Raw genomic sequence first — 27,744 nt, forward strand, 5'->3', positions numbered from 1 at the left:
TTGCTAGGTCTTAGGTATAAGTAATGGTTTTGCTGGAGAAACAGTTCGAAAGTTTAGTTTGTGAATATAAGGTGCAAAGCTTTCGAGTATTTGTTATGCATTTAGTTTAGTTTAATATGAGGTTAAATATATCGCAAGTAGCATTAAACGGTGGATATTTTGAATGTTTATGGAAAGAGAATAGAAAGTGGGAGGGAAAAAAGTAATGATTTTCATATGTTTAGTTTGTGGTAGTTACCTTTTATACTGTGAGACAATTGTAGTAGACTTCAACTCAAACAAACAGGCCGTAGAAGGGTCAAAATAAACCGAAATTGTAATTTTCGAAAAGTAACGCTCTAGAACAGACATGGCGACCTGCCGTTGTTTTTTCTCTACGGTTTAGTTTTTTTAGTTTTGCTCTCATTCTACTGCTATCGAGTTAACATTCCCTGGAAAAATTGATCTTGATTTTCACTTTGGTTGTTCGACGTGCACATTGGTAATTCTTCGTCAGCAAGGCATTGGAGCGCAACACGACCGAAATTCGCCCGGTGAACTGTACAGGAGACCAAGGGTACAGGCGGACACCGAGGAGTAATATTTCCGCCAAAATTACTAACGCCTCTGCTAGTGTGTACCCTACACATTGGCATTGTGCGGAAAAAATAAAATAAAAATGTCGGCTGCCAGGGCACGGATAATGCTTGACGGTAACCAACGGTTTTTTGTTCTCCAAAGAATCTCAATTTTTCAAAATCTACTGCTTAAATTCCGTTTCATTCCATTCGCATTCGCTTTCTTTCAGTATTTGCTCCAACTGACTACTTTGTTTTATTATTTTCAATAATTAAATATGTGTATATATAATATATTCGTTTCCTTTCCGTCTGTAAGTTTCATGATAATACATAATTGACGTATATATTGTTTTTGACTGTTCATTTTTTCACTCGTTTGCTACTGTATAACAACTCTTCCAATTTCTATGCATGAGCTGTTGGGCCTAATGGAAAGGCCAAGCGGGAGCTTTCAGTGCTGGATTGCTCCCGGCTCGGCAGGGTTGGCAATTTATTATGTTCATTTTGACAGCTGCGTGTTACAGTAGGCAATGGCTACCGATTTCTACCTTGCGTATTGCGTATGAGTGACCGGTGGTGGTGGCTTGGTTGGTTGAATGGATGTGCGTGTGTCTGCTGAATGGTGAACAGAGTTTGGAAACAAATAAAACAGAGTTTTCAACAGTTTTTTGTGTTTTATTTTTAATGTGTAACTTCTCATTAATTCTCTTCAACAATTATAAACAAACGTTGTTTTGTTCCATGTTTTTTTTTTGTCGGCTTTCATTTCTGGTTGCTTTTGAGGATCGCGAAATTCCGATGGTAGACAGTAAATTCAATTATTTTTCTTTCCTTTATTACTTTACGTGGTTTGGTGGCATCCGCGTGTCGGTGCAAGCCGCAATCGCAGGAGGTCAAAAATTGAGCGGGGATTGACATTCAAGAACTATTTCTGAAGTGGGGAACGGTAAAATTTCGCGATCTGGATTTTTTTTCTATTTTGGTACTCTTTGTTTGGATAGTTTTCGAGATTGTTGTTTGTGTGCCGATTGTTCAGAATTGAAATGCTCGTTGTTTTGTTGTCGGTTTGATAGGTTAGAAGAGAATCTAAGTGTCTTAGGGGAAATGCTTAGAGAGTATGAGTTTTCGCTAATTTCATTCAATGTTTTCATTCGCTTGTCACTAATCAATGATTCATAACAATAGGATAGAGAGATAATCATTTTCCGATTCAATGTTTTCTTAGTCGTACTGTGTTTTGCTGTGGTTGTGTGTTTTTCATCATATTTCACATGAACAGGTAAACTATTTGTTTTGGTATGATTTGTTTTGCTGTTGTTAGAAGATTGTTTGACTTTACAATACATTCACTACTATAGCGACACGACATCAATGAACGCGACATAAACATCAACACAAAACATGAGCGGCAACGGATCAAAAATATGCGAATTGATCCGACTTGTCGTGTTGTTCAACAATCACTTAGCAGATGTTGGGCGTAATCAGTTTCCATGCAATTTGAAACGAAAATTTCGTTTGAACGTTACTTCGCAGATCATCGTTTTTCGAACTGCCGTTCGAATACGTGAAGATCCTGGTCCATTGCTTCTTGTGACCAGAGAGTACACTAAAATCTCCACATGTTTTCAAACAGCCGCAGATAGAAACAGCATTCTAAGCATAGGCCTAAATTAAGTCTAGAGGAAATAATAAGCTAAATAGACTGCATCGTGTTTTTGTTGTTCAATAGTTAGGAAATACACAGACAGAGAGTGTGCACATGTTTTTGAAGGAGTTTGAAGAGACGGGTCCGCGCTAAGTGCACTTACAAAGAAAAACAACAGTAGAAAAACATCAATTTCACACCGAATGCGCATCGGTTAACAGGAATCAAGGAATTTGGATGAACAATTGCTTCTTTTGTTTGTGTATATAATATGTATATATCTGTTCGCTAACACTATTTACCGGCCGAATGCCGTCAAATGGTAATAAAAAGTTCTGCGAGCCGAGTAATAATTTTCAAATCATTTGCTCCAAACAACAGGTTAATATAGTTTTTAGTTTGCAATAACGACAGCTTAGCCTGGATCGTTCCGTGCTTGCATAAAATTTAGCTTCGAGTTCCTCCGGCACTGTTTTTACGATACCAAAAAACGTTGTCCTGTGCATAGTTCGGGTACCTTGGACACGAATTTTACTAATCACTCTTTTTTTTCATCAAATAATCAACAAATTTCAAGCTAAAACTGTGTTTCTAATTTCGCTAATTGTATTGTAATTTGTTCTAAAATATTTTTTTTTTGTCCGCCCTCGGGCACCCGCAGCAATGTCCAGTGGTTAAAAAATTCATCTCAATCTCAAACAATGAATGTTGAATAACAGTTGAAAAAGGAGAGGAAAACTTCGGCTGCAAAACAAAGAGCGGCCGTCTGCGCTGGCGGTGGCTTATCACAATGCACATCATCTCTTTCTTTTTCCTCTCTCTCTTTTTTTTTTCTTTGGGGTTCGCTCTCTCCCTTTCTCTCGGTTGAAATAACTTTGTGTGTGTATGTGTACATTCGCTGCCGCTGTGATTACTGTTTTGAACGAAAACTGCCGAAAAATCGAAAGGGTATTTTTTTTATAATAATCACATTTTTAATAACTTGATTCACCTGGGTGTCCTATTTAACAATGGTTTTTTTCTTCTGGTTTATTATTATATACCGTCTGTTTTTTTTTTGGTTTTTTTTAAATTTTTCTAATTTCAATGCATATGTGTTTATGTGTGTCTGGATGTGTATGTGTGTGCGATTTGCATGATCTCTCGATGAATCCGATGGCCATCCTTTTCTTGCTGAGCCACGTCGTGTTCGCCTTCTCTATCGTTGTCGGGGTAGTGGGCATGTGATTGTGTTCGAGTGTATTACATTGCTCTTTCAAACGGTGCTGTTGGCTCATGTATGTATTGGATTTCTGATTGGGATGTTCTAGTGATTCTCAGCCGGTTGTCGATGTGGTTGGGTGGTACTGGCGATGGTGACTAATGCTGCTTAAACGTTATGCTTTTCTCTGCTTGTCAGTTTTCTTTGAATTTTAATTTAAAACTTTACATTTAAATATGTTTTAATTATTTGTTTTTTTTCATGCTTTTTGCTTTAAATAATTACTATTTTGTTTTCTATAACATTTGCATTCTGTTGGTTTTTTTTATTCCTTTTTCTCTTTAAATTAGGTTTAATATTATTGAATATACTGCTGAATACGGATGATGCATAATCACTGCAAGGAGCATTTTCCCTCGATCTGCGTCTTGATCTCGTTCACCTGCGTTTCTATGGAGTTTTTCAACTCTGCGCAGCGTGGTTGTTGCGTGTTAGTGATGAAACCGGATTAGCAGGTGAGTAGACATGAGAAAGAAAACAAAACATATTTCGGTTAGTCACGCCAGTTAGTGGGAGCTGTTTCGCAAAGGAATTAGAAATTTTATTATTGGAAATTGGAAGTTAGTTAGGAAGACAGAAAATGCTGTAGATGTTATAAAAAATCCTAGTTTTGTGTATTAGTTAGTACTTGGCAGATGCAATCAATCACTCTCGAAAATTTAAAGCGAATTTCACCTTTTCTCAAACTACACTGTACACTGTGGTGGGCGCAATTATTTTACGAAATGTCAACATAATTGTGTGAGTGCTTACAGCGAAAACGCATGAGGCAATTCCAGTTCCAACATCTTTGTTCCAATGACGTTCCATACAATTATATTACAATTATGCTAAATAGCCCACCGAATCAGACTATACCGCTATAACAATTTGGTCCTTCGAACCGGATGGATGAAGTGACCGTGCAACGATCGTTTCGAACAAAAAGAGATCTTTCGAACGAAAAAGACTATGACTGTTCCGAAGAGTGTGCACACATACATACCAACCGAAAACGAATGAGCGAGGCATGCGTAATATACCGATATGTAAGTAGGTACTGTGCGCCATTGTGCTGTGAATCATCAAACGAGACGCGTCCTATGTTCCGAGTGTAGAGACAATTTGCGACTGTGATCCCGATTGCAATCAATGTCCGGACAAAGTTTTACCATAAAATCTGGCGCTATAAAAGACAGTATCGATTACATGTGAAATCGAATCGTCGCGATTTTTTGTTGGCCCAACGAGAAAGTGAACTTGATAAAGTACCTAGAAACTTGATCGTACCGCGTTGAAATGTGATTGTTTCTGACTACAAAAGGTGAACAAACCTGAAGATTATGTGTGTGTGACGTGAAAAGGGACCTAGTTTAAACCCTTCTGGGATAGTGTTTGGAGAACAAACTGAAAAACTGCAAATTCTTGTACCGAAGTGAGAAATTGTCGAGCAAAAATAGTGTGCCTGTTCAACAAAAAGTGTATTTCCGTAGAGATAAAAATTTGGAAAATATTGATTTGTGTGCTTAGAACCACATAGAAAGGCGCTAAAATTATTAAAAGCTAAAATTATAATGGTGTGGATTCAAAGATTCATCCGTATGTTCAGGAGGGAGTCCAATTTGTCTGAACAGAAAAGAAGAGCAGTGTTGAACGAGCAACGTCCTTGCAGCAGTTGGTGGAACTTGTCCAGTGAGAGGCCTAACCTGAATTAGTTTACTAGTTCGAGCATGGAAAGCAGCTTGTTATCGCACACCAACTTACAACGCTATCACTAGTATTCAACGCCGAAGAAATTCTTTGTGTAGGAAGTGGTACTCGAAAAAATTATCCTGCATGAAGTTGAAAATAAAACGCATTCAGCGCATACAGTTTAACCCCTGACAGTATTCTTTTATCTGTCACCTCATGAATATGACTACTGAGCTGCTGACTGTGTTTATCTTTCTTAGTTTTCTACCCCTTAACACAGAATGAGAATGAATGTAGATGAGGACACGAACATGAACGCAAATTATTCGCTCGAATCGTTGGTTTCAGGTTGGCAATGCTGAGTTCATTTCATCTGTACTTGGAACAGCCAAGAATGGGCAGTACATTGCATCAATTCAGGCGTATTGCATTACTTGAATATGAGATTTCTAAGCACTGGTTGAAGGACGACTGTGAAATAAATTCTTTTTCCCTCGCTAGAATACCAATTCATTTTACTACTGTATCATAAATTCACCGACGTAATCATTCGTGCTTATCACAGGGAAGAACTGCACTCTGGAAATCAGCTGACATTGGCACTAACAAGAGAAACTGGATCTTGCGTGATAAGTGTTACGCTGTTACTGTCACAAGGTAAAGCTACAATCCATACGTGTCGAATTAGTCTGTCCAATACAATATTTACAATACTAGCGTAGATCGGGAAGTTGAACGAATTGCTAGTTTCAGGTGAACTGGTCGTTATTTATTTCTACAGAACATTCATCTGAATTTTTAAAATCCTAATAAATGTGCGTCAAAGTTATAAAATATGCGATCCTTTTAGTTTCGCGACGAATTTCTGCGTTGATTCATTAAAATTAAACAATTGTTGAACCATTTCGAAGGTTCTAATGCACGCGGTAATCGGTTTCTGATAACCAAATGATGTGCGGTGGTAAGTGGTTTGTAGCAAGCCAGTTGAACGGAGAGTACGTTGAGAAGCTCGGAAGGTCAGGAGACACAGAAGTGTCGGTGAATCAACATTACCATTGATCAGTTTTGCTATAAAAATTGCTTGTTGCCATTTTCGACGGCGCTCGAGTGTATCGATTCTGAGTAGACGCCAGCGATCCGGATACGGTTGCAGGTTCACCGGGTCACACCAGGGAAGCTCACGTAATGCAAGTCGGATCAACCTTTTTTGAATACGCTCAATCCGCAAATTCCAGGTCAACTGATGTGGAAACCAAACTAAATTGCAGTTTTCCAATATTGTACGAACTAAAGAGCAATATAGAGCTTTCAGGCAATGTGGATCTTTGAAATCGCGGGCGATTTTTGAGATAAAACCAAGCTGGCATGATGTAAGTGAAAAGTGAGCTTTGCATCAAGAAGAACCCCGAGATCACTTATACGGTCGACTCTCAGTTGCAATCCGTCGACGTAATAATCAAACAAAACTGGCTTTAAAATGCGGTGAATCGTCATGACCTCACAGTTGACAATACTGGTTACGAGCCAATTTTTTGGATGTTCTCAGTCTGTCCTGCAGACGGAGGCAATCATCTATGGTTCGAACTACCAAATACAATTTAAGGTCGTCGGCATACACCAATTTGCAGCCAGATGCGAGTAACACGAGTCACGTCGTTGAAAAACAACATGAATAACAGGGGTCCCATGTTGCTTCCTTGCGGAACTCCTGAATTATTAGTAAATTCCGAAGCCATGCATGCACCGAGCTTAACGCGTAAGATTCTACCGCATAGGTACGAACTCAACCATTGAACGAATCGACGAGAAGCACCAAGTCGCGATATTTTACACAGAAGGATCTTGTGATCAATACGATCGAAAGCTGCTTTTAGATCAGTGTAAATGACATCGATTTGTGCCTTCTGCTCCATATGCGATATACACGACGAAGTAAATTCCAGCAATTTAGTACAAACGGAGCGACCTGGGACAAATCCATGTTGAGAGGTAGAGATGTAATTCTTTGTACGGGAGAGAACAACGCCACTCACTGTAATCTCGAATAGCTTGGAGCCAGCCGACAGACTAGTGATGCCACGGTAATTTCTAACGTTCTGCCGGTCGTAAGCTTCCAACACCGGAAACATAAAAGATTGCTTCCATATTCCGGGAAATTTCCCTTGCGCAAAAGACTTGTTGAAGATGTAGCATAGTGGGATTGCTAGCACCTCAGCGCATTTATTAAAAACGACAGCAGGAATTCCATTGGGGTCTGCTGAGTAGGAGCGTTTTAGCTTCTTTGCAGCGGCTAATATTACATCAGCAGTAGCTTCAAAAATTGTCAAATCGATTAAACTAGCTGGAACATTCTCAGCCGTGATCTCGGCTTCGGTTTCGGAAGCAATTCGAACGGCAAACACAGAGGCGAAAAATTTTGCAAACAGCTCGCCTGAATCAGACGCTGATGTTGCCTCAACATCGTCCAGAAAAACATTCAATGGTACGGAAGAGCATTTCCTTTTAGAGTTAACGAAGTTCCAAAAGTTCTTTGGATTTCGACGAAGATCGGTCTGCACTCGCAGAACATAAGATTTGTACAGAGCACTGTTCAGCCGACGGTATGCGTCACTGCGATGTTTAAAGTTCAGCTTCGACAAGTTGGGTTGAAAACGGCGATATTTGCGCTGAGCATTGTTTTTTAGTCGCTTTAGGTCACGCAAGCGAACAGTGCTCCACGCAGGTGAGCTATGGTGCTTCACAGTAGGTAGATTTAAATTCAGCCATTCCACAACAATATTGCAGAAGCACGCAGTCATGTCATCAACATCAATGAAATCACGCAGGAACTCCCAATCAAAGTTCGACAAGTGATTTGTCAAAGCATCAACGTCGATCTTTCGATAGTTTAACGCTCTCGTTTCGTTATCCACACATGCACGAGCAGCGCTGTTACAATTGGCAGTTGCAAGAGTTATTGAAAGAGGTGGATGGTGAGGATCGACAGGAAGTAGCGGGGCGATGCTACCCTCAACTAACAATCGATGATCAGAGGAACAAAACACTAAGTCCAGCGTACGTTCAAGGTGATTTTTTTGGAAATTTGCTTGGCGTAAATTGAAAAAATCCAAGCCGTCTATCAACGCCGCGCCAGCTGCGGGATGATGAGTAGAAATACCAACTGGGTCAAGATTCCAAACAAGTCATGGTTGATTGAAATCTCCACAAACCAACAAAACATCTTTATCGCCACATTTTCCGTGAAGCTCGCCAACAAAAGAGATATGTTCTTCAATTACGTCTATGATATGGCTGCGATCGGGAGGTATATATACGCCAGACAGTAGCACGGTCGTGCCTCTAACACTAGCCTTCACACAAATTTGCTCCAGATTTTTTCCACTCACTGTTTCGATGACTGAGCTGGGATGACACTGCGCTACAGCAACCAACACACCTTATTGCTTCGTGGGCATCGTCATTTAGAGGACTGTGGGAAGCTAGGGTGGAATGTTAATTACATTAACCAGTTGCAAGTCGCACACTAAATTTTTTTTAGCCAAGGATCAAGTTGTCGTTATTGGTGAAGACAATCTGCCACCTCAACAGTGACCTTTGAGACGCATAGAAGAACTGTTTCCTGTTCAAGATGATTTCCTTCGAGTAATAGCAGAAGCAGTTAGAACAGCAAAGTTCGGACAAACAACAGTGAGTCAATTTCCGGATAATCTTAACTAGTCACGATGTCCCGAGTATGTGTTTGAAAGATTCCTTTCAACGGGGGAGTATGTTCATGTCGAAGCAGCTGAGTATCGAGTAGGTTTTATCGATATATAACGCAGAAATATTTATTGACAACCCATAGTAAAACATCGCTAGGTTCAGTGATTTATTGAAAATACAGTCCACGTAATCGAACTATACCGTCTCGAACAGCCCCTATTCTTCTTTTCTTTAACCCATTATGACCCGGGTATACCTAAATTTGGACCAAATGAAGTGAAACTCTGTAATCTATTATTATATTATTTAAAAAAAAATTGGAAGAGTTGGAGTTCTTCACAACGCTAGTTTCGAGAGAGTTTACAATACTATACCGTCTTGGTATTCAGAAATGGATGACGACCCTACAAATAGTAAGAACTGCGACAGAGTAACCAACTGATTCATCATGCAGCGGCCCTCTCTGGAAACGGAGGATACAAGAAGAGCATTTTATATGCAACATTAAACAAACTAATATCTCGATAGTCAGGTCCTCCAGTTGGACTTGGGGTACGCTGCTGGGCTAATAAGGCCCCAGTTGCCTACGTTGTACCTAGAAGTGGTCTCCATTGAACTAAGAACGGACCACTGTTGCTGCTCATCGTTAGTCTTGTAGTCTGTTTATTCGTCTTCTCTACGTTATATCGTCTTTCCGCGTTCCACGCGAGCATAACACATGTTCCGCAGCTAACTCTTAGGCTTCACAGACGAACTTGATATCATTAATCCGAAACTTCAAGACGACGGAGACAATCTACGCCGGACTAAAAACGAAGGTTAGGAAAATTGGGCTAAAAACTATTAACGGCGATGAGCTTGAAGTGGTTCATCAGTTCATATATTTGGCATCCCCACCGGCGATAACACGAGCAAGGAGATTTAACGACGCATTGAAGTTAGTAGTCGTATCAGTACAAATAGTACAAATCGTGGTGAAGTGCAAATGGAAAGCGGAGAGCGGCGCAGGCAATAATTGGTGTGATTTCTATCGTACACCTAGCGACAGATGGAAGGTTAAGGTGGGCTGGTCATGTCACAAGGATGCCGAACGACTATGCAAAGAAAATTTGTTTGCTTCAAGAAACCCACCAGCACCTGGAATAGGAGAGTGCTGGATGGCTCAACCGAGTTGATTCTGGCTTGCTAGTGTCGACAGTCGGCCAGACTGTCGAGGCTTTGCAGATGTTTTTGATATCATACTCAGGAACGGAGGCAATCTACGCCAGACTGAGTTGGTCTTCGACGCAGTCCAATCCTAAGGACTTTTAGTTCAATTCCAAGGGCTAAAAATAAATGCGTCGAAGACTAAATACTCGAAAGCAAGAGGCTCAAAGGAAAAAAACGCATGCTTTCCACGGACAACAACCGTTGACGGCGACGAACTGCAAGTGGCAGATGAGTTCGTGTATTGGGGATCCCTGATGAGCGCGGACAACAACACTAGTAAGAAGATCGAGCGGCTTATTCAAGCGGAAAATCGAGCCTACTGTGCCCTTCGCAAAACGCTACGATCAATAAACATACGCCGCCGTACGAAGCTGACGATGTACAAATCCGTGATTGGACCAGTAGTTCTTTACGGATTTGAAGCCCCAACGCTGGGCACGGAGAGCGTATGCGCCATTGCCGTGTTCCAGCAGAAGGTCCTGTGGACGTATTTGGCGAAGTACAAACTGAAAGTGGAGAGTCGCTAAGGTGTATGAATCACGAGTTAAATGTACTGCTTGGACAGATTCCCGTTGTACATCTGGTGGAAGCCGGTAGGCTACGGTAGGTCGGAAACGCCGCAAGGATGCTGGACGACATTGCGACAAAAGCAGTTCTTTTTAACAATCCCACTGGCATCAGAAACAGAGGGGCTCAACGTGCAAACTGGCTAGATCAGGTCGAAAGTGATTTGCAACTTCTGGCACGACTGGGAAATTGGCCACGAGTGACTTAAGATCGAGTTGAATGGAGACGACTACTTGAAGCATGAACCACTCCTGATCTAGGCTGCTGACGACGACGTCAACGAGTGTCGAGACGGTCAAAGAATTGGCGATGAACAGCTCTGGACATGTGTAGGGACGAGAGAGGAGATCTAATCACAAACGAGCGCGAGGTGGTCGACAGGTGGAAGCAGTATTTCGATGAGCACCTCAACGATGATATAGTAGCAGGAGACGTAACGGAAGTTAACCTCGGAGTGCCTACAAACGACAACAGCGTGTCGCCTCCCTATCTCGAAGAGATCCGGCGAGAAATTCGTCAGCTGAAGAATAATAGAGCCGCCGAAAAAGACAGACTCCCGGCAGAGCTCCACAAAAATGGCCAAGAACCTCTAGCAACGGCCCTTCATTGGATAATTTTTAGCATTTGGGAGGAGGAGAAACTACCGGAGGAGTAGATAGAAGGTGTAGTCTGTCCCATCTACAAAAAGGGCGACCGACTAGATTGCTGTAATTACCGTGGCATCTCGTTGGTCAACGCCGCCTACAAGGTGCTCTCCCAGATTTTGTTGCGTCGTCTGTCCCCAATAGCAAGAGAATTCGTTGGACAGTATCAGGCAGGCTTTATGGGGGCCCGTGCTATTACGGATCAAATTTTTATTCTCCGACAAATCCTCCAGTAATGTCGAGAGCACAACGTGGATTTCAAAGCAGCATACGATACAGTTGAATAAGAACAGCTATAGCAGATAACGCACGAGTACATTTTTCCGGACAAACTGACGCGGCTGATCAAAGCTATAGCGAACGATGTGCTACGTGCGCATTTCGGGGACACTCTCGAGTCCTTTCGAATCGCGCAGAGGGTTGTGACAAGGGGATGGACTGTTCTGTATGTTATTCAATATCGCTATTGAAGGTGTGATCTGGCGAGCGGGCATCGAAACGAGAGGTACGATCTTCAGCAAGAGTAGCCAACTCCTAGCCTTCGCAGACGACCTCGACATCATTACTAGAAACCCTGGGACGCGGAGGCAATCTACGCCGACTTAAAAGCGAAAGCTAGGAGGATAGGGTTACAATTCAATGCGTCGAAGCCCAAATATATGGTAGGAAGAGGCTCCAGAAAAAGCAACGTTTGCCTCCCATGGACAGTGACTATTGATGGTGATGAACTGGAAGTGATTGATGAGTTCGTAAATTTGGGATCTCTGGTCACCGCCGACAATAATACGATTAAGGAGATTCAACGACGCATTCAAGCTGGAAATCGAGCCTACTTTTACCTCCGCAAGACGCTTCGATCAAGGACCATACGCCGCCGTACAAAACGCTAATCAGACCGGTGGTCCTCTACGGACTTCAGACAGTAATTTTGCCTACGGAAGACATACGTGCTGCGTCAAAGCATTCGTCAGCGTCAATTTGATAGTAAATCCGTGGGAAAACTGTCAGAATAACGATGACGGACACGCCCTACTAGCACGGTTGTTACAAAGTTGTTATGGTAACCGAAATATGACTCATTTCTGTCGTAATCCGGTTACCTCAACTAAATGGACCTAAACTGTGCTACTTGGGCGTTAACGCAACATTCTGTTTGGCCCTTAACGTCCGTATACTTGATGGGGTACACTCGTTGTGGTCAAGGAGCATACACCGCTGCACAAAGCTGACGATATATAAAACGCTAATCAGACTGACCGATCAATAGTCCTTCACAAATTTGGAACTGTAATTTTGCTCAAAAAATGTGTACGTGCACTTGCCGCATTTTAACGAAAGGTGTTGCGCACTATTTTTGGCGAAGTACAAATGGAAAGCGGAGAGTGGCGCAGGCAATAATTGGTGAGATTTCCATCGTACAACTGACGAAAGATGGGAGACTACGGTGGGCTGGTTACGTTACAAGGATGCCGAACGTCTGTGCAACGAAATCTGTTCTCTTCAAGCACCCTGCGAGCACCAGGAATAGGACGGGATTACAAGGTTCGCCCAGGTTGATTATGACTTGCAAAAGTCGAGACGGTCAACGAATTAGCGATGAGCAGCACAGGACCATGGTACAATGGAGACAAATATTTGATATAGCAAGAGCCAGGACAGTAAGGCTCTACTGGCGTGCGTTGTCTCTGTAGTTCGTGAGAAGATTTCGCTTCTTTAGTTTACTCGTGTATTGGTGGCTCCACAGCCCATCCAATGCTCGCAATTCTCGTCCTTGTTTGCTTGGATTCTCTTATTCTTCACCATTTAGCAATCCAAGCAAAACACATTTGGCACTTTTAGTTACAGCAACTCATTTATGACCACAAATTAGTCACATATCGGTTGCCACAACTAGTTTGTAACAACTGTGCTACTAGGGAAGATCTGCGAACGTTGGTTAACTTTCAGAAAGTGACTAGCTTATATCTAGGCACTAATCACATTCAAAAAATCAGCTTCATAGGCTAAAGGACAATAGACACATTGCGGTGCATGAACTAGAATACCCGCCGCTTTATTCAGGGCATGATTGAATCAAGAATTTCGTGAAATGCTACCCTAACTTCCAATTGAATATGTTTTTTAACGTTTTCATAATCTGTTGGTTGGCTGTCTGTAGAGACAAAATCTTGAACGCCTATTACTGGCAGTTGGAACAAATGGTACGATGGAGATGCGTTGTCATACAGCATTCTAGGATGTCGGAACATCCGCAATTGTGACTTGTTAGTAATTATAAACGATTTGATTTGATTCGATTAGACAAATTCGTGGTTTTTATATTCTAAAAACTCACTTCTTTCTTGCAGCCGTAGTTCAAGTGAAACTCATGTCGATTCAGAAAGGAAAAAGAGGTGTAAAACTAATCAACAATGCACCTCCATCGATACTGAATAAACTGTAAACGATGAATTGTTTTCCAACTTGAGGTGGTGAATGTTGAAAAATTTCTTTTAGGGGGGAGAATTATAAAATGAGAACAATGTTAATCCTCTTACTGGTTTGTAATGTTTTATCATTCTGATATGCAGTGTAAGACATCACATTAATGTGCAGGGGAAACCTGGCTCATAACTTTTCATAAGGCCACGTGTTGTCGAGCAAATAATTTTTAAAATTTCCGTTTTGTTTATGTCCGGTTAAGCCCGGCACGGCGAATCGAAGAAGATCGATTCGAGTGCCAACAATCGTTTTTTTTGCAGTAACAGTTGATCATAAACTGCACCCATCGTTTGTGCTGCTCAGAAAGGCTTGCCCCGGGAAACCCGCCGCCACTGGGACCCATGCTGTGTTGTTGGCAAATCTGTCTAGCCTGTTGTCACCACAGTTGAATCCCACCCACACTGCAGTGGAAGGGGACGAAGAATCAGCACGAAACCAGGCAGCCTGAACGGAGGATGCGTTCCGTATCTGTCGCACGTGCGTTTCTACCTTGGCTTTGGCTTTTTACTCCTATTCCTAGCGTGCCGGACGCACAGGACGGTGTTGGTTTGCCACACACTCAACAACTGTCACGAGGCTGGCAGGGCACCATATCTGTGGCCGTGACTAATAGACTTCAAACACTTGTTTGGCAGTTCGTTCTGCCTGATAGAATCCCACGTGCGTTCTCACCCTTCTTGTGGTGTGCTGGTGCTGTGCTGGTTTCAGTTACGTGGATGATGGGGATACTCGACGAGCAGGGAAACAAAAATACTCGTAAATCGCTTATTTCTTTCGAGAGTGACTCAATTGCCGGGTGTATACTGAGTTATCGGATTGATTGTTCTTTCGTGTCCAGGTCCTGTGCTTGACAATGTGAATGTTTGTGTTCTTTTCTTAGTTCGTTTTTTTTTCTCTCGACAGGAGTTTAGTGTTGTTCGTGTCTGATAAATATTAGGATGAGAATAATTATGCTTCTAGCAGGGGGGATCAGATTGGAGCGTGGGGCGATCTGTTTCAGGGTTTAGGTTAGACATTTTTGTGATAGTCGATACCGAGCGGTGGTTGGTTGGCTGTGGGTAGAAAGACAGACAGAGTATGACGATGGGTGGTGGGTGGTTGGGTAGCAGAAGTAGAAACAATATTGGAAGGAATGATCACTTTCAAAGAAAGTGCTGCCAACGGTACTGTACATTGTGTAACGCGATTTTTTTTTGTTTTCTTTTCACTAGTTAGGTGTCGACAGGCGAAGTGGGACTCTCTTTCTCTTTCGTTAGGATATCTCGTGACAGGTTAGTGATTGGTTTCGGTTAAAGAAGGAAGCACTATTCGCGATAATTAAAACAGAGAGATGGAAGCACAGAAAGCTGGAGTGAACGTGGGAAACTTTTCGGCTTGCGTGTTACAGCGAAATTATTCACGTCTACTTGCTATTCATATATTCATTCGCTAGGTGCTATACTGGGCTAAAAGAGTGGTGAACATTAAGGCCGCACTTTCTTTGAGCTATTGCTGTTTTGTAAGAAGGAGTGTTGGTAGTAGAAGCACAGAATGGGAAGTGATAAATAGACTTGAAGCTGTTCGTATTCCGCTGTTCTGAGAGTTGAGAGTTGTCTGAAAGCACTGTCTTAGGGTTTGTGACCTGAACATTCGCATTACATCACACTGCATTACATTGAGTTGTGTTGTTTGTTGTTGTTATGTTGCAACATCAACTACACCACTGAATGGTATGATTTTGTGTTTGTTTGGTATAACTTGAATTGTAACAACTATACATAACATAGATAGAGATAAGAAATGTTTGAAAGAGAAAGAGAGGTGGAGAGAAAGATATATTACTGTATCATTTGTAGGCCTAGACAAACGATATGTTTGCTTTAAAAAGAAACAATTAACATTGTTGGTTAGAGAACACCATAGGCAGCATGATTTATTTAGGTAAAAGTGTTTATGTTTTTTTTTGTTTTCACTTCAGACGAGCCTGATTGAAAAGAGCGAGATGTGCCTCGTGTACCGTTTATATTTTATATACTACTGTTATCAACTAACATTAACGACTATTTAGAAGGAAAAAAACAACGTCCATGTTTAAGGTGTAGTACGGTTAAATCTTTTTATGTGACATGTAGCGTTTGACTTGAACTTTTGAAAGTGATACATTACACAATATCTTGCTACTTACTTCTATTACCGCTTGTCGGGTCGCCATCTACAAGAGGTGAGGGAATTTGATTGAATTTCGATCGTGATGATTTTTGGGAATCGTGATTGCGGATTTTTTAGTTTCGACACCCGAAGGATAGTGTATGAACGAAGACGAATTTGGTTTTATAGGCAGAAACAAAGAGAAAGGTTTACTGTTAACACACTGGCAGATTGCACGGAAATTAAGGGGATTTGGATGGAAACTAAACACAAGAATAGCGCTCTAAGGAAACGAAAGCTTTATCCTAACGTATCGGAATCGATGCATTTGTGAAAGATCTTTCAGCCGCAAGACACTCGAAGAGGGATTATTATACTAAGCAATCTGTTGTTTATCCAATTTTCATCTGAAGGTGTTTACATAGCTCAATTTGTTTGCATTTTAAAATTTAATAGTTCTGCTGTGTTAAATAATAAAACAATTCTACTTAGCCATTCATTTGAAGTCAGTCAAAACTGTCTGTAGAAATTCACATGAAACATTGATTTATTTTTTAATTCTCAAAATTGTCATAGTGTGTCAAATGTTCGTATTTGTTCCAGAAAATCAGCTGTACTTGTTAATCGAATCAATTAATTTCACCATTTGAGCATCTGGAAATCGGTATTTGTGTACATAAAATTCTTTTTCAAGTATCAAGAATAAAATTTGTGAATGTGAACATTAATGATCTTTCGTACGAACATTTGGCGTTGTTTGCATTCGTGCCTCGTTTGTTGCAGAAAGACCAAATTCATGTCTAGGCGGTTCTGCTTGCAAATTTAGAGTGGAGTTGGGTCGATTTTTAGCATTGACAAAATTTGATAGAGCCGAGACTTGAAAATTCACTAAGCGAAGCTACGATACGAAGCAGAGAGCTGCTGAAGTGCTGGAGACGCCGAGAGGACGGCCAGACCTCAATCGACGTTCGGAAAAAAGGAAAAGAGAAGCGCCTGGTGATGAAGAGGTCCAAAAAACAACGAAGAAGAGGATATGGATCAGAGGCGAATGCAGCGAATGGCGTCCTGTCGTAAGTCAGAGCGAGAAGCAGAAGCCTAGTCCTCGGCACGAAAGAAGTAAAGGCGATGCTCTGATTGTTGAAGCCGCCAGCGCCAACGTTTTATACGCAGCGATCGTACTTTGAAAAGTACGAGAAGCTCCGGAGCTAAAGGTGCATGGCGAAAAAGTAGTGAGGATCAGGCGGACCCAAAAGGGAGAGATATTTTTTGAACTGCAAAAGGCTCCATCGATCAAGAGTTTCTTGTTGCCAAGGCGTTGGAGAATGAAGCGAACGTGAAAGCACTCTCCCAAGAAACCACGATCGAGTGCAGGGATCTGGACGAGATCACAATAGAGTAGGAGCTGAGAACTGCACGGAAGGCACATGTCGAACCGGAGGCGACGTACCGATGATTATTCGACTGAGAAACATCTTTGGCGGAACACAGACGGCAGCTATTTGCCTATCAGCGGTAGCAGCCTTCAAACTACTAAAGAAGGGCAAAATTAAGGTTGGATGGTCAGTAAGCGTTTTGAAAACCATCCCTCACGTGGCCCAGCAAATGGAACGTTGCTTCAAGTGCTGCGGCTTCGAACATCACGCACGAGCCTGTGAAGGTCCGGACAGGTCTATTTTTTTTCTTTGTGTGGATATTATCACTACGATCAGCATTTTGATCTATTGTGATCTTATCCAGGTGTTGTTCCGCACTTCGTTGTTATTGCAGTATCGCTATAGAGTGAGCGAACTGCTTATTATCCGTGCTTAAAGTGTCGGTGTGTTTTCACCCCTTTTTCTCTCTACGCTTGTTACTACTTTTCAACCAATCTAGCTCTAGAGCCAGGTAGTGCGGAGACTAGTTATAATGTGTCCTTGGACAAGAGGCTTCATTCGCACCTCGAGCAAGTATCATTCTTATAACCAGCCCCGGCTAAAGGCTTCATGGTCGGCGAAGCAGAGTTCAGCACAGAGTGAGGGTGTGTATGTGTGTATGTATGTGTTCCTTACTGCTTATGCATCACCAATCTCGTTTCTAGAATCAGGAACAAGCTATAATTTGCCCTTGAACAAGAGGCTTCATTCGCACCTCAAGCAAGTACCACTCTTACAACTTGCCCTGGCAAGAGGCTTTCATTGTTGGTAAATGCAGAATGCAGAAGGAAGGATGAGGAGGCGCCTGGGAATAAACCCATGCTAAAGTCACTTAACATCGAATGGCCTTGATTCTACTAAGATTCGAACCCATCACCACTCGCTTGTCAAGACAGACTCGGTAACCTCGCGGCTACAGGGCCCCCAGGTCTAAATCGTGCCGGAAATATGACGAGAATGGTCATTTAGCAACCGACAGCGCAAAGCCTTCGAACTCTGCAGAAAAGAAGAGGGAAATAACCAAACGACGAGAGGCTTCCAATGCCCAGTATATTACAGGGCGAAAGCGGGTCAGCAATGATGTTGGTGACCCAGAGCGAACTCAATCATTGCCGCATAGCACAACAACTGTTGTGACAGTCGACAACGGAATCGTACCGAGAGCCGTACCGAGTTCCTGCCGGTAACAGTAACTGGGTGGTCGATAGGGCAGTAATAACTGCGATACATCCCAAGTAACAATTTGGGGTTTATTACACTCTTATGATGGTATTTAAGACCAAAATTGGTCTTCAAAACCACCATAAGAGTACAATAAAACTTACATTGTAGCTTGGGATGTCATGGGGAAGTTCTCCATCGAGGAGGTAGTACGTACGAAGGTTTCGTGAATTATTCAAATCAACGGGATCTTCGATTGCAGCTGCTACGCACCCCCAAGATGGACCATAGAGTGGTTCCACAAGACGCTGATGCGTCAACAGAGGAACTCGTCGGGCAAAGGTCAATTAGTATTGGAAGAAACTTCAACGTTTGGGTTGTGGAGAGGAATAGCAGTGGGTACAGTCTGTTGGAAGCCCTGGCTAAGCTGAAAGTTGCACTGTTCAACGAAGGTAAGGTCGGCCGCGGCTCTATCATCGACGTCACTTTCGGTAGCCCATGTTAGATGACGAGTTTATGTTCGGAGGGTCTGTGAAGGCTGTACCTACAGTGATCACCAAGCGATTAAATACATCATCGGCCGACGGAATTCGGTTATAATGCACAGAGCTAGAACCCGCGAGCGAAAGTGGAAGATGACGGGCTCTAAAAGGGGTCCTTTCGTTGAGGCACTTCGGGTAGACAGTGGAAGATCAATCCTGAATGCGTACGAGTTGATGGATACGTTGGTGAGGGCATGCTACCATGCCAAGAAAACTGGAGCTGCGGGTGGAACGAGACATTTAGCAACCTGCGCATAGGATGTTTCAGAGCCAGAAGATGGGTTCACAGAACCAGAACTGCAGTAGACCGTGAAGAGTAGCGTGATTTTCAGATTGGCTAGGGCTGCATTGAAAAGGGCTGTATGGAGAAGCTGTTATCGTGGAGGGACTTTTCCCGACGCACACCCGTACAATGTGGCTACCACCGTATGGTCCAAAAGAGAGGGCTACCGCTAACGGTCTGCAAGTTTCCAACGATAAAATAGTGGCAGTGAGTGTCTAGACGGCTAAAGATCAAGAACCCTGCTGGTCTGGTTAGAATTCCTAAGGTGGTTTTTAAGACAGCAATACAAGCGTTCCCGGATGTGATTAGGCCCGTGCTACAGACATGCCTAGAAAATAGTAGCTTCCCGGACAGATGGAAGATCCAGGGGGATCCAGACGGACAGATGGAATCTAGTGTAATACAGGCCAGTATGTCCGCTGGATGCATGCGGAAAACTCCGGGAGAGGATAATCCTGAACAGCACTATGAGAAGTCGTTCAAAGAGAAGCGAAGAGAAACAAAAGCATTGTAACATTCGACGTGAAGAACGCTTTTTTCAGTGCCAGTTGGGAGCAATATTGCGAATCGAGCGAGAAGCCAACGATGCCTACTCTCACGTGAAAGACTATGAGATGCATAGCATTCAACTCTTTTTTTTCATGTGTGGACTCATTACTGCGACCAGTATAGTTGATCTATTGTAATATCGCCCGGGTGTTTGCTGTATGACCTGCACTGCATTTCTTTTTGCTATAATCGCTATTGAGTTAGCGATATGCTTATTGAATTTTTATGCGTGCTTGCGTGTATTGGGGTTTACCCTTCCTTCAAAGCTTAATCTACTTTACCCACTTATTCCTCGCTGCCAGCACTATCCCATAGTCCCCTGGCGAGGACTCATTCGTACCTCTGACCAGTACACTTAACTATAGGAGGGACATTTGTACTGCCAAGAGGCTTCAGAGGGTAAATATAGAATTCAGGACGAAGGAAGGGTAAATGGAGGGGCCTGAGAATAAACCCATGCTAAAGTCACTTGACATCGAATGGCTTCACTCTACTAAGATTCGAACCCACGACCACTCGCTTGTCAAAGCAGACTCGGTAACCTTGCGGCTACGGTGCCCCCCTACGGTACGCCGTACACGTAAGCACAAGACAACCAGCCGTCGATGCGTTGTGCATACATTCTGCTACCTACACACTCGCACAGACTCACAACATTTTTTTTCATAGAGTACTCACGAGTCACATATTTTGTGAGCAACCAGCAGCCCGTGAGACCTAAAGGCGCACTGGGATACAGGTTTTGCATTATTTTTTCTTTTCTTCTTCATATTCGTCCCAGATTCTACTCACGGGCCGGAGTGCGAGCCCTCGGGCTGCAATGACAAACGAGAGTGACGACCGTAGCTGTTAGCTAAATACATACTCGCAAAAACTCGTTGTAGGACCTGAATAAATAAGAGCGAGAGTCCGAAAGGGATGCTTATGACGGCGTGTTCGTTAGAATGAGTACGCGTGTGTGAGAAAATTAGATCACACGAGTGTGGGTTTCGCAATATTGGTTGGGAGACCATCGCCGTCGCTGCATAGAATGCATGTCCATGAGTTACTTCAGGAATCGGGTGCTTGTTTACGAGACCGTCATGGGGCGTAAGACAATGAATATTACGTTGAGAGTTCCGCAAGGCTCTATCCTTGACCCAACGCTTTGGAACGGGATGTACGGGTGTACTCCCTATGAAACTTCCCAGCGTCCCATAGACCCGGCGATCGTCGGGTTTGCTATCGTGTTATCGTGGATGATATCTTGCCATCATTGGTGACAGGTAGAAGGTAGGAGGAGGTAGAAATGCTGATGACAGAATGATCGAGAAGTGGATGCAGGGGGCAAAGACCGGTTGAACCTCGACAGTCATGTCGACTACGCTTGCGAAGGCGGCGAAGGCTATCAATGCGGTAGCCAGAATCATGTAGAATAGTTACGGACCTAGTAGTAGCCAGTGGTGACCGGCACACTAGCCAGTACAAACGTCCTGCGGTATGGACGGCATTGAACAATATCGTCGAAGGTAGTATGTGGTATCACTGGAAAGATCTCTATCGGCTACATGCTTGTGGAAGGCAACGACTGCTATGGATGAAGAAACACCAGAGGATCTCGGAGTTTGGTAAGGGAAGAGCCGCTGGTCAAATGGCAGCTAGACTGCAATGCAGCCAGGTTTTGTCAACCTGGTTGAAAATAAAACGTGGAGAAGTCGGATTCTACTTGACCCAGTTTCTCTCGGATTACGGTTGCTTCCGGCAATAACTGCACTGGTTCGGGCACACCGCGACGCCAGCCTACGCGGAATGCAGAGTGACGGTAGAAACACCCCAGCATGTGGTCTTCGAATGTCCTCGATTTGCCACGGTGTAAAGTGAGATTCCACCCCTGACCGTGGAGTCCATAGTGGGCGAAATGAGTCGGGAAGAGAGCGTTTGATATGTTGTCCATGGCGTTGAGGCGTAAATTATGTTGCAGTTGCAACGAAAGTGCAGGGACGATCAGCGAACAAGTAACGTCAACTAGACGTATTGGAAGCGAAAGTGAAGTGACGAGTACGATGGAGTAGTACTGAGCTCGATAAGAAACATTGCGAGGGTGACCGTGAAAGGATGGAAGTCAGTACGGCCGCCGTCTCTGCATCGGTAGTCGGTACACGTCTTGACAGGTGCAAAAAGTTTGGAATATCGAGTGACACGGAGAAATACGAAGTCTGGGTAAAAAAAAGTGCGGCGATGGTCGCCAACTCCAGATCGATACGTCTCGACAAGTATATGGGGCAATGCAAAGACACTGTCTCCTCCGAATTAATACCTTACGGTAGTTTTGTGGGGGTTCTTGGCCAGCCGCCCATGAGGTGTTTAGTAGGTTAGCGTCAAACACTGAGCCACGGGCTACTGGCTAAGAACCCCCACGGGACTATTGTAAATTATTAATTCAGGGGAAGTTGTCGTTTGCTAATAGCGTACTCTTGCCAGTATCTGAGCGCCTGTTGCTCATATTAGGAGCGGGTTAAAATGGCGTCTGAACTCCATGTTGGGGAAGACCGATCATCGTCTTTGTGCCACTGTAGGACGCTAAAAAGTGCGCTGCCTGACGGGTTTTCGGCGACACAGGGAGTTGTTGTCTGGCAAAAGTTGGGAGACTACGGTGGGAACGTCGGTCACGTCGCAACGATGCCGGACAACTGTACAGTGAAATCCGTTGTCTTCAAGAACCCCACCGGCACCAGGAATAAGGGAGCCCAACCTGACAGATAGCTGGACCAGGTTGAAACCGACTCGCGTGTGTCTAGACGCTCAACGAATTGGTGACGAGGAACCCAGGACCGAGTACAGTGAAGAGGAATTCTTAATACGGCAAGAGCCACCCTGGGTCTATACTGGTAGAAGTAAGTAAGTAGAAAGTTACTGCCATAGGCCTTACTAGCCGCAAGTTCGACGTCGTAGCACTGAAGGAGGTGTGCTGAAAGGGCTCAACTTTACGTACGTTCCTCAACCCTCTAATATAGAGTGTAAGAATCAAGCGTCGGATCTGCAACGGGTATAGTCCTGACATTAAGATCGTCAACAGGTGTTTCAACGCGCAGGTCAGCTAACTGAAGGTGATGGCCGTACGTAATACCTTCTTTCAGCATAAACTCCTACATAAATACACCTTGAGGTTACTAAATCAGACAGAAACACAGATCAACTACGTTTTAATTGACTGCCGGTACTTCTCAGACATCATTGTAGTGAGTATTTATCGAAGCGCTAAGGTTAGCTCAGACCACTACCTTAAATGCTCCCTAAAAGTGGCTGTCGTGAACAGCACTCGGTACCAACAGCAGTCTCGACAAGCAAACTGAAACCTGACGTTACCAAGAATTACGTACTTTTGCTCAAAGCTGCAGTACTGACATAGAACCGCTCGAGGAGTGTTGCATGCACTGTTATTGTGGTTTTGATGACCGATTTGGGTCATAATTACCATAATAAGCTCGGAATAAACCCCGATTGTTACTTGGGGTGGAATGCATCACTGGAACGGCTGGCATGCCACTGCGTAAGCGACAAAATTGAGCAGTGCTACTCTTCGAAACATGGAAAAATACAGACATAAATAGATGTAACGAATCCAAATCTTTTGGAAGAAAAGACGCTACCTGGAGGAGGAGGAGGAATTGGAGCAGCTGCATAGATATCAGGAAACGCGAAACTTCCGACCAATTGTTACATCATCTGCATAGCACAACCTAGTTCCAGGAGGCAGAAGCTTGATAACAGCTTTTTGACAAACAGCCAAGACAGCAAAGGTCCCAAAATGCTCCCTTGAGGTACTATGGAATTGTTCTTAAAACCCTATTATTGAGAAGAACCAAGTTTGACAGCAGTTTCAAGTTTACGAACAGAAGAGCATAGACAGGAAAGCATGCTAGATAAAACTCCCAATTTGTCAAGTTTAGCTAAAAGGATTTGATGGTCGACTTGATCAAATGCTGCTTTCAAAACAATATAAATCCCAAGTAACAATTTCGGTTTTATTCTACTCTTATGATGGTATTTAAGATCAAAATTGGTCTTTAAGACCACCATAAGAGTACAATAAAACTCACATTGTTGCTTGGGATGGCACCTATCTGGTTGCCCTGCTCCGTGGTGTACAGACACAGTGTGGTAAATTCTAATAAGCTAGTTGAAACAGAACGGCCAGGTTAAAACCTATGTTGTGAAGTGAACAGAACTGGATACAGAATTGTTACCAGGAAAGTGGAAATGGAAAAAATGGAATCTGCCCGATCTTCGAGAAAGACGATAATCTGGACAGTGGAAACTATCGTTCAATAACTATTCTCAATAACGCCTACAAAGTGCCATTCTAAATCATTTTCCGCCCATAAGCACCAATTGCGAACAGATTTGTGGAACATTATCTGGCAATGACGGACCTGAAGCACATTCTAGAAAATGCCGTACAAAGTCCTATAGCACCATCCGTTCCTCGATTTCAAAGCTTCATATAATACCATCGACCGAGAAGGACTATGCAAAATCATAAACGAGAACGGATTTTTTGGAAAGCTGATCAGAGTATGGTGCAGTAGCGCGGTGAGAGGGTGGATTCCGGGTGGATTATCGAGTTCAAGACACTCATTAGACCTGTTATTTTCTACGGGCATAAACGTGGAAAATGCTCGAAGAGGATCTGCGAATACTCGGAGTTTTTTAAAGATGCTTAAGTGCTAAGAACGATCTTCGGTGGCGGTTACAGGTAAACGGAGTATGGAGGCGGAAGATGAACCATGAACTCGCGAACTTCTTCGGCTATAACCAAGTATTTAATAAGTGGTATTTGGTGGGTACTTTGGTTGAATCATAAAATCGAAGATCTGACATCGCTGCTGTCATTACGTGGTTTGACACGATATTCAATCGCAAATCATAAAAGCAAGTTTGCACTGAGGTCCAATTATTCACAATGACGACCCGTAGTCTGCTGAAAAACCTTATTTTTTAAATTTTCAGCAGAGAATTGAAAAATAACCATTTGATTAGGACACGCGGTAACACTGGGTCATTGGATGAAACGTAGTTCTGTAGCAAAATCGCGCACTTCTGTAAAATAAAGTGTGTAATGGTTTATTGACTGTTACTTATTCATGTGTCAGCGTCCTTGTTAAGAAATCGGTGTGTTTTGCTAGTATAGTATTCATTTAATATGTTTTATGAATTTTAAGGCTGTTTAAAAAAGTTTACGTATCAATCCAGATGGTTGATTTGCAACCAACAACCAAACTAATTGTGTTAGAACGTAAAAATTCCTTCTAGAATTAAATTATCATGAATTTTTGAATATTTTAAATTCGAACAATTAAAACTTTTGATGATGAACATAATGAGGTCATAACGGCATAGTATCCATGGTTCCTCTTCAACTTCTGGTCAAAAAAGTATTGTGAACCGACGACGGACGACGCGTGGCCTCCATGTCATAAGCAATAATCGATGTCCCTCCCATTCGAGTGTCTTGCGCTGCACCATCCTCGCCGGGGAGGATTTCTCTCGTTATGCAAGTACGGTTGGCGAGCTTCTGTTGTATTATTAATCTACACAATCTAGTCTACCGTGTCTGAGAGTACTTTCCGGAAATAGTCTATTGATTTTCGTTACTGCTCAACAAGAAGGGCAGCCATCGAAACGGCCCGACGTTTCTAGAGAAAGAAACGAAAAACAGGAAAAAAAGAAAAGAAACAAACACAAAACAGGTACAAGTAACAATTTTATTCCGTATAGAAATATCGTCTACTATCGATTATATAGCATAGATGTAAGGACAGGATATATTGTCATCGGAATTCCATTACTGGAGGTATTGTCGTGGCAGGGGGTTTCGTTCTATCTCTCTCTTTCTCGCGCGTAGAAACGGTTCGTTCATTTAATAGGTTATGCATGGTAAATGCTCTTCATTCTGAATCGAACAAATAGCTTGAAGCTTGATGGCATGTAGCTGGGTTTATTTGTTTTGATCGCGGGGGTATAGCACGCAGTTCTCCCTCCCCCCCCCTCATAATCGGTTCTACTTCCAGCACGCCATTCGACGCATCCAGCCGAAATACTTACTCGTAAAGTCGTCAAGATCCTCCTGTTCCGCCTCGGCCGCCAGCTCTTCGGGTGTCTTCTTTTTCCGCATCAGCGGATTGGGTTCCTCCTGGGGTGCCTGCTCGACCACTTCCTCCTTTTTCTTTATGTTATACTGCAAGTAAAATAGACAAGGACAATGAAAGCTCCGTTAGTGAACATTAATTAATTTGCTGTAACAGAAAGTGTAGAGAATTGTGGACGAGATTTTTAATTATCAAATTGCTGTCTGGTGGTCCGTTCCAGGACTGACAACTTGATGCTGAACAGAGAGAGAGAGAGGCGTTTATCTGGTTGGCCGATGAACGCCTATTTCTGGCGACAATGGCACTCTGAAAGATTCACATTAAAGCGGATCAGGCGGTAATTACCATTACCCGGCTGAGGGGGTGGTTTCGTAATTACAGACTAGACCCAGACGACGTATGACCAAGAATACTAATCGGTGGCTGCCGGTAGGAAGATTGTTCGCTCTTCGCTTCGGAAGGTGGTTAGTCACTTCACACCTGATGGTGTCAGGCGGATTTTCGTGTTGTTTTGGCCTAACTGGCGTAGAGTGGCTAATCGAAAATGCGTGCCTAATTTATGTAGCAACCAGCATCCAGCGTCACGTTCTGAGGAGAGCGGTTCGCTGCTGGGATTCAAAGGGCTGTTCGACTGTTGCGAAACCTGGCAAATGTCGAGATAAACGAGATACATAATACATGATAAGTTTAGTTGGGTGAAGCGAGAGAAATTTGCTATAATTGGCTGCCTCGCCATTCGCCTCCATTCGCCGCCGGAGGGGATCAACTTCGAACAAGACAGCGGGCAATTTATCACTTCACGTGTTCTTAGCACACATGATTTGGGCTATAAATGCGAGTATTATGTGGACAAGTGGTTGTGTGAGTGATAAGGATTATGGTCCTCTTAGATTAACAGCTAGAAATGACATTTTAGATATGAACAACTGTAGTAACAAAGAAAGTTTACAATCTCTAGTTAGTACTTATAAACACTATAATCACGATAATCCTACAATAAATTTTTTACTATTGCCCTATTACTAGGGCAAATAAAAACTTTCAGTTACTCACTTCAAACCGGCTAAACGCGAAAAGCTAGTTGATGTGCTCTGAGTGGACGGCATTTGCTGTTAAGGAAGCATAGCGAAAACATGAAAAAAGTGGTATGGTATAAAAATCCACTTAGGAGTGCATTTGCATGTGCGTATCCTTTACTTTGGTGGAGTTAATCTAATGGATAAGCACGGAAATTTCCCTCCCACTTTATAGTTCGACTCATAAATTCGTTTTTTTTACTTCAGTTGGATGGTAACGTCCTAATGAAAACGATAATTGGACTTTTTCTTATTTGTTTGAAGCGTAAATGTGTCTGACGGAGTAGCTCACTACACAGTTTAGGTGTTTGGAAAGTTTACAAGTTTGAATTACTAACTCAGGCAGCAATGAATTGCAGGCTCGCGTACTGCAATCGTAAGCATTTGATTGATTATTGCTTCACATTTGGAAAGTGGACATAAAAAGAAGGTGGGGCACCCGACCATTCAGAACAATGTTTTGGCCTGAAAAATCGAATTATCGTACCTAGCATGGCAAATGTGTTATTATTTCCACTTTTTGTTTTGTTTTTCCGTCTTTTTTGTACCGTTTTCTTTTACTCTCAATTTTCTTCTTTTTTTAGTTTTTTATTCCATTTTTTCTGTATCATTATTTCGTTTCTGCGTTTGTAGTTCCATTTTTTAAAGTTTTCAGTCCAGTGTTTTTGTTTTTCACTCATTTTTTGTAAGTTTCTTTCTCGTTTTGCGCCTTTTCTTCTACCC

At 42.8% G+C, this 27,744-nt stretch overlaps 1 protein-coding gene across 6 annotated transcripts in view; it reads right to left on the reverse strand.

Annotated features, from left to right (window-relative positions):
* Positions 1-1,238: 1,238 nt before the first annotated feature.
* LOC128733074 (complexin) overlaps positions 1,239-27,744 on the reverse strand; it is a 598,063-nt gene continuing 571,557 nt past the window's right edge. For 5 of the 6 annotated variants that reach the window (XM_053826671.1, XM_053826667.1, XM_053826670.1 and 2 more), the window contains exons 4-5: positions 25,902-26,034; positions 1,239-3,877 (exon numbers count right to left, since the gene is read on the reverse strand). In XM_053826671.1, the coding sequence (XP_053682646.1) occupies positions 3,804-3,877; positions 25,902-26,034 (207 nt within the window). In that variant the 3' untranslated portion in view covers positions 1,239-3,803. Of the gene's footprint in view, positions 3,878-25,569; positions 26,035-27,744 lie in introns of those variants that run through there. The other variant, XM_053826673.1, reaches the window with a different exon arrangement.

Source organism: Sabethes cyaneus, chromosome 1, assembly GCF_943734655.1.
Source record: "Sabethes cyaneus chromosome 1, idSabCyanKW18_F2, whole genome shotgun sequence".
Lineage (NCBI taxonomy): Eukaryota > Metazoa > Arthropoda > Insecta > Diptera > Culicidae > Sabethes > Sabethes cyaneus.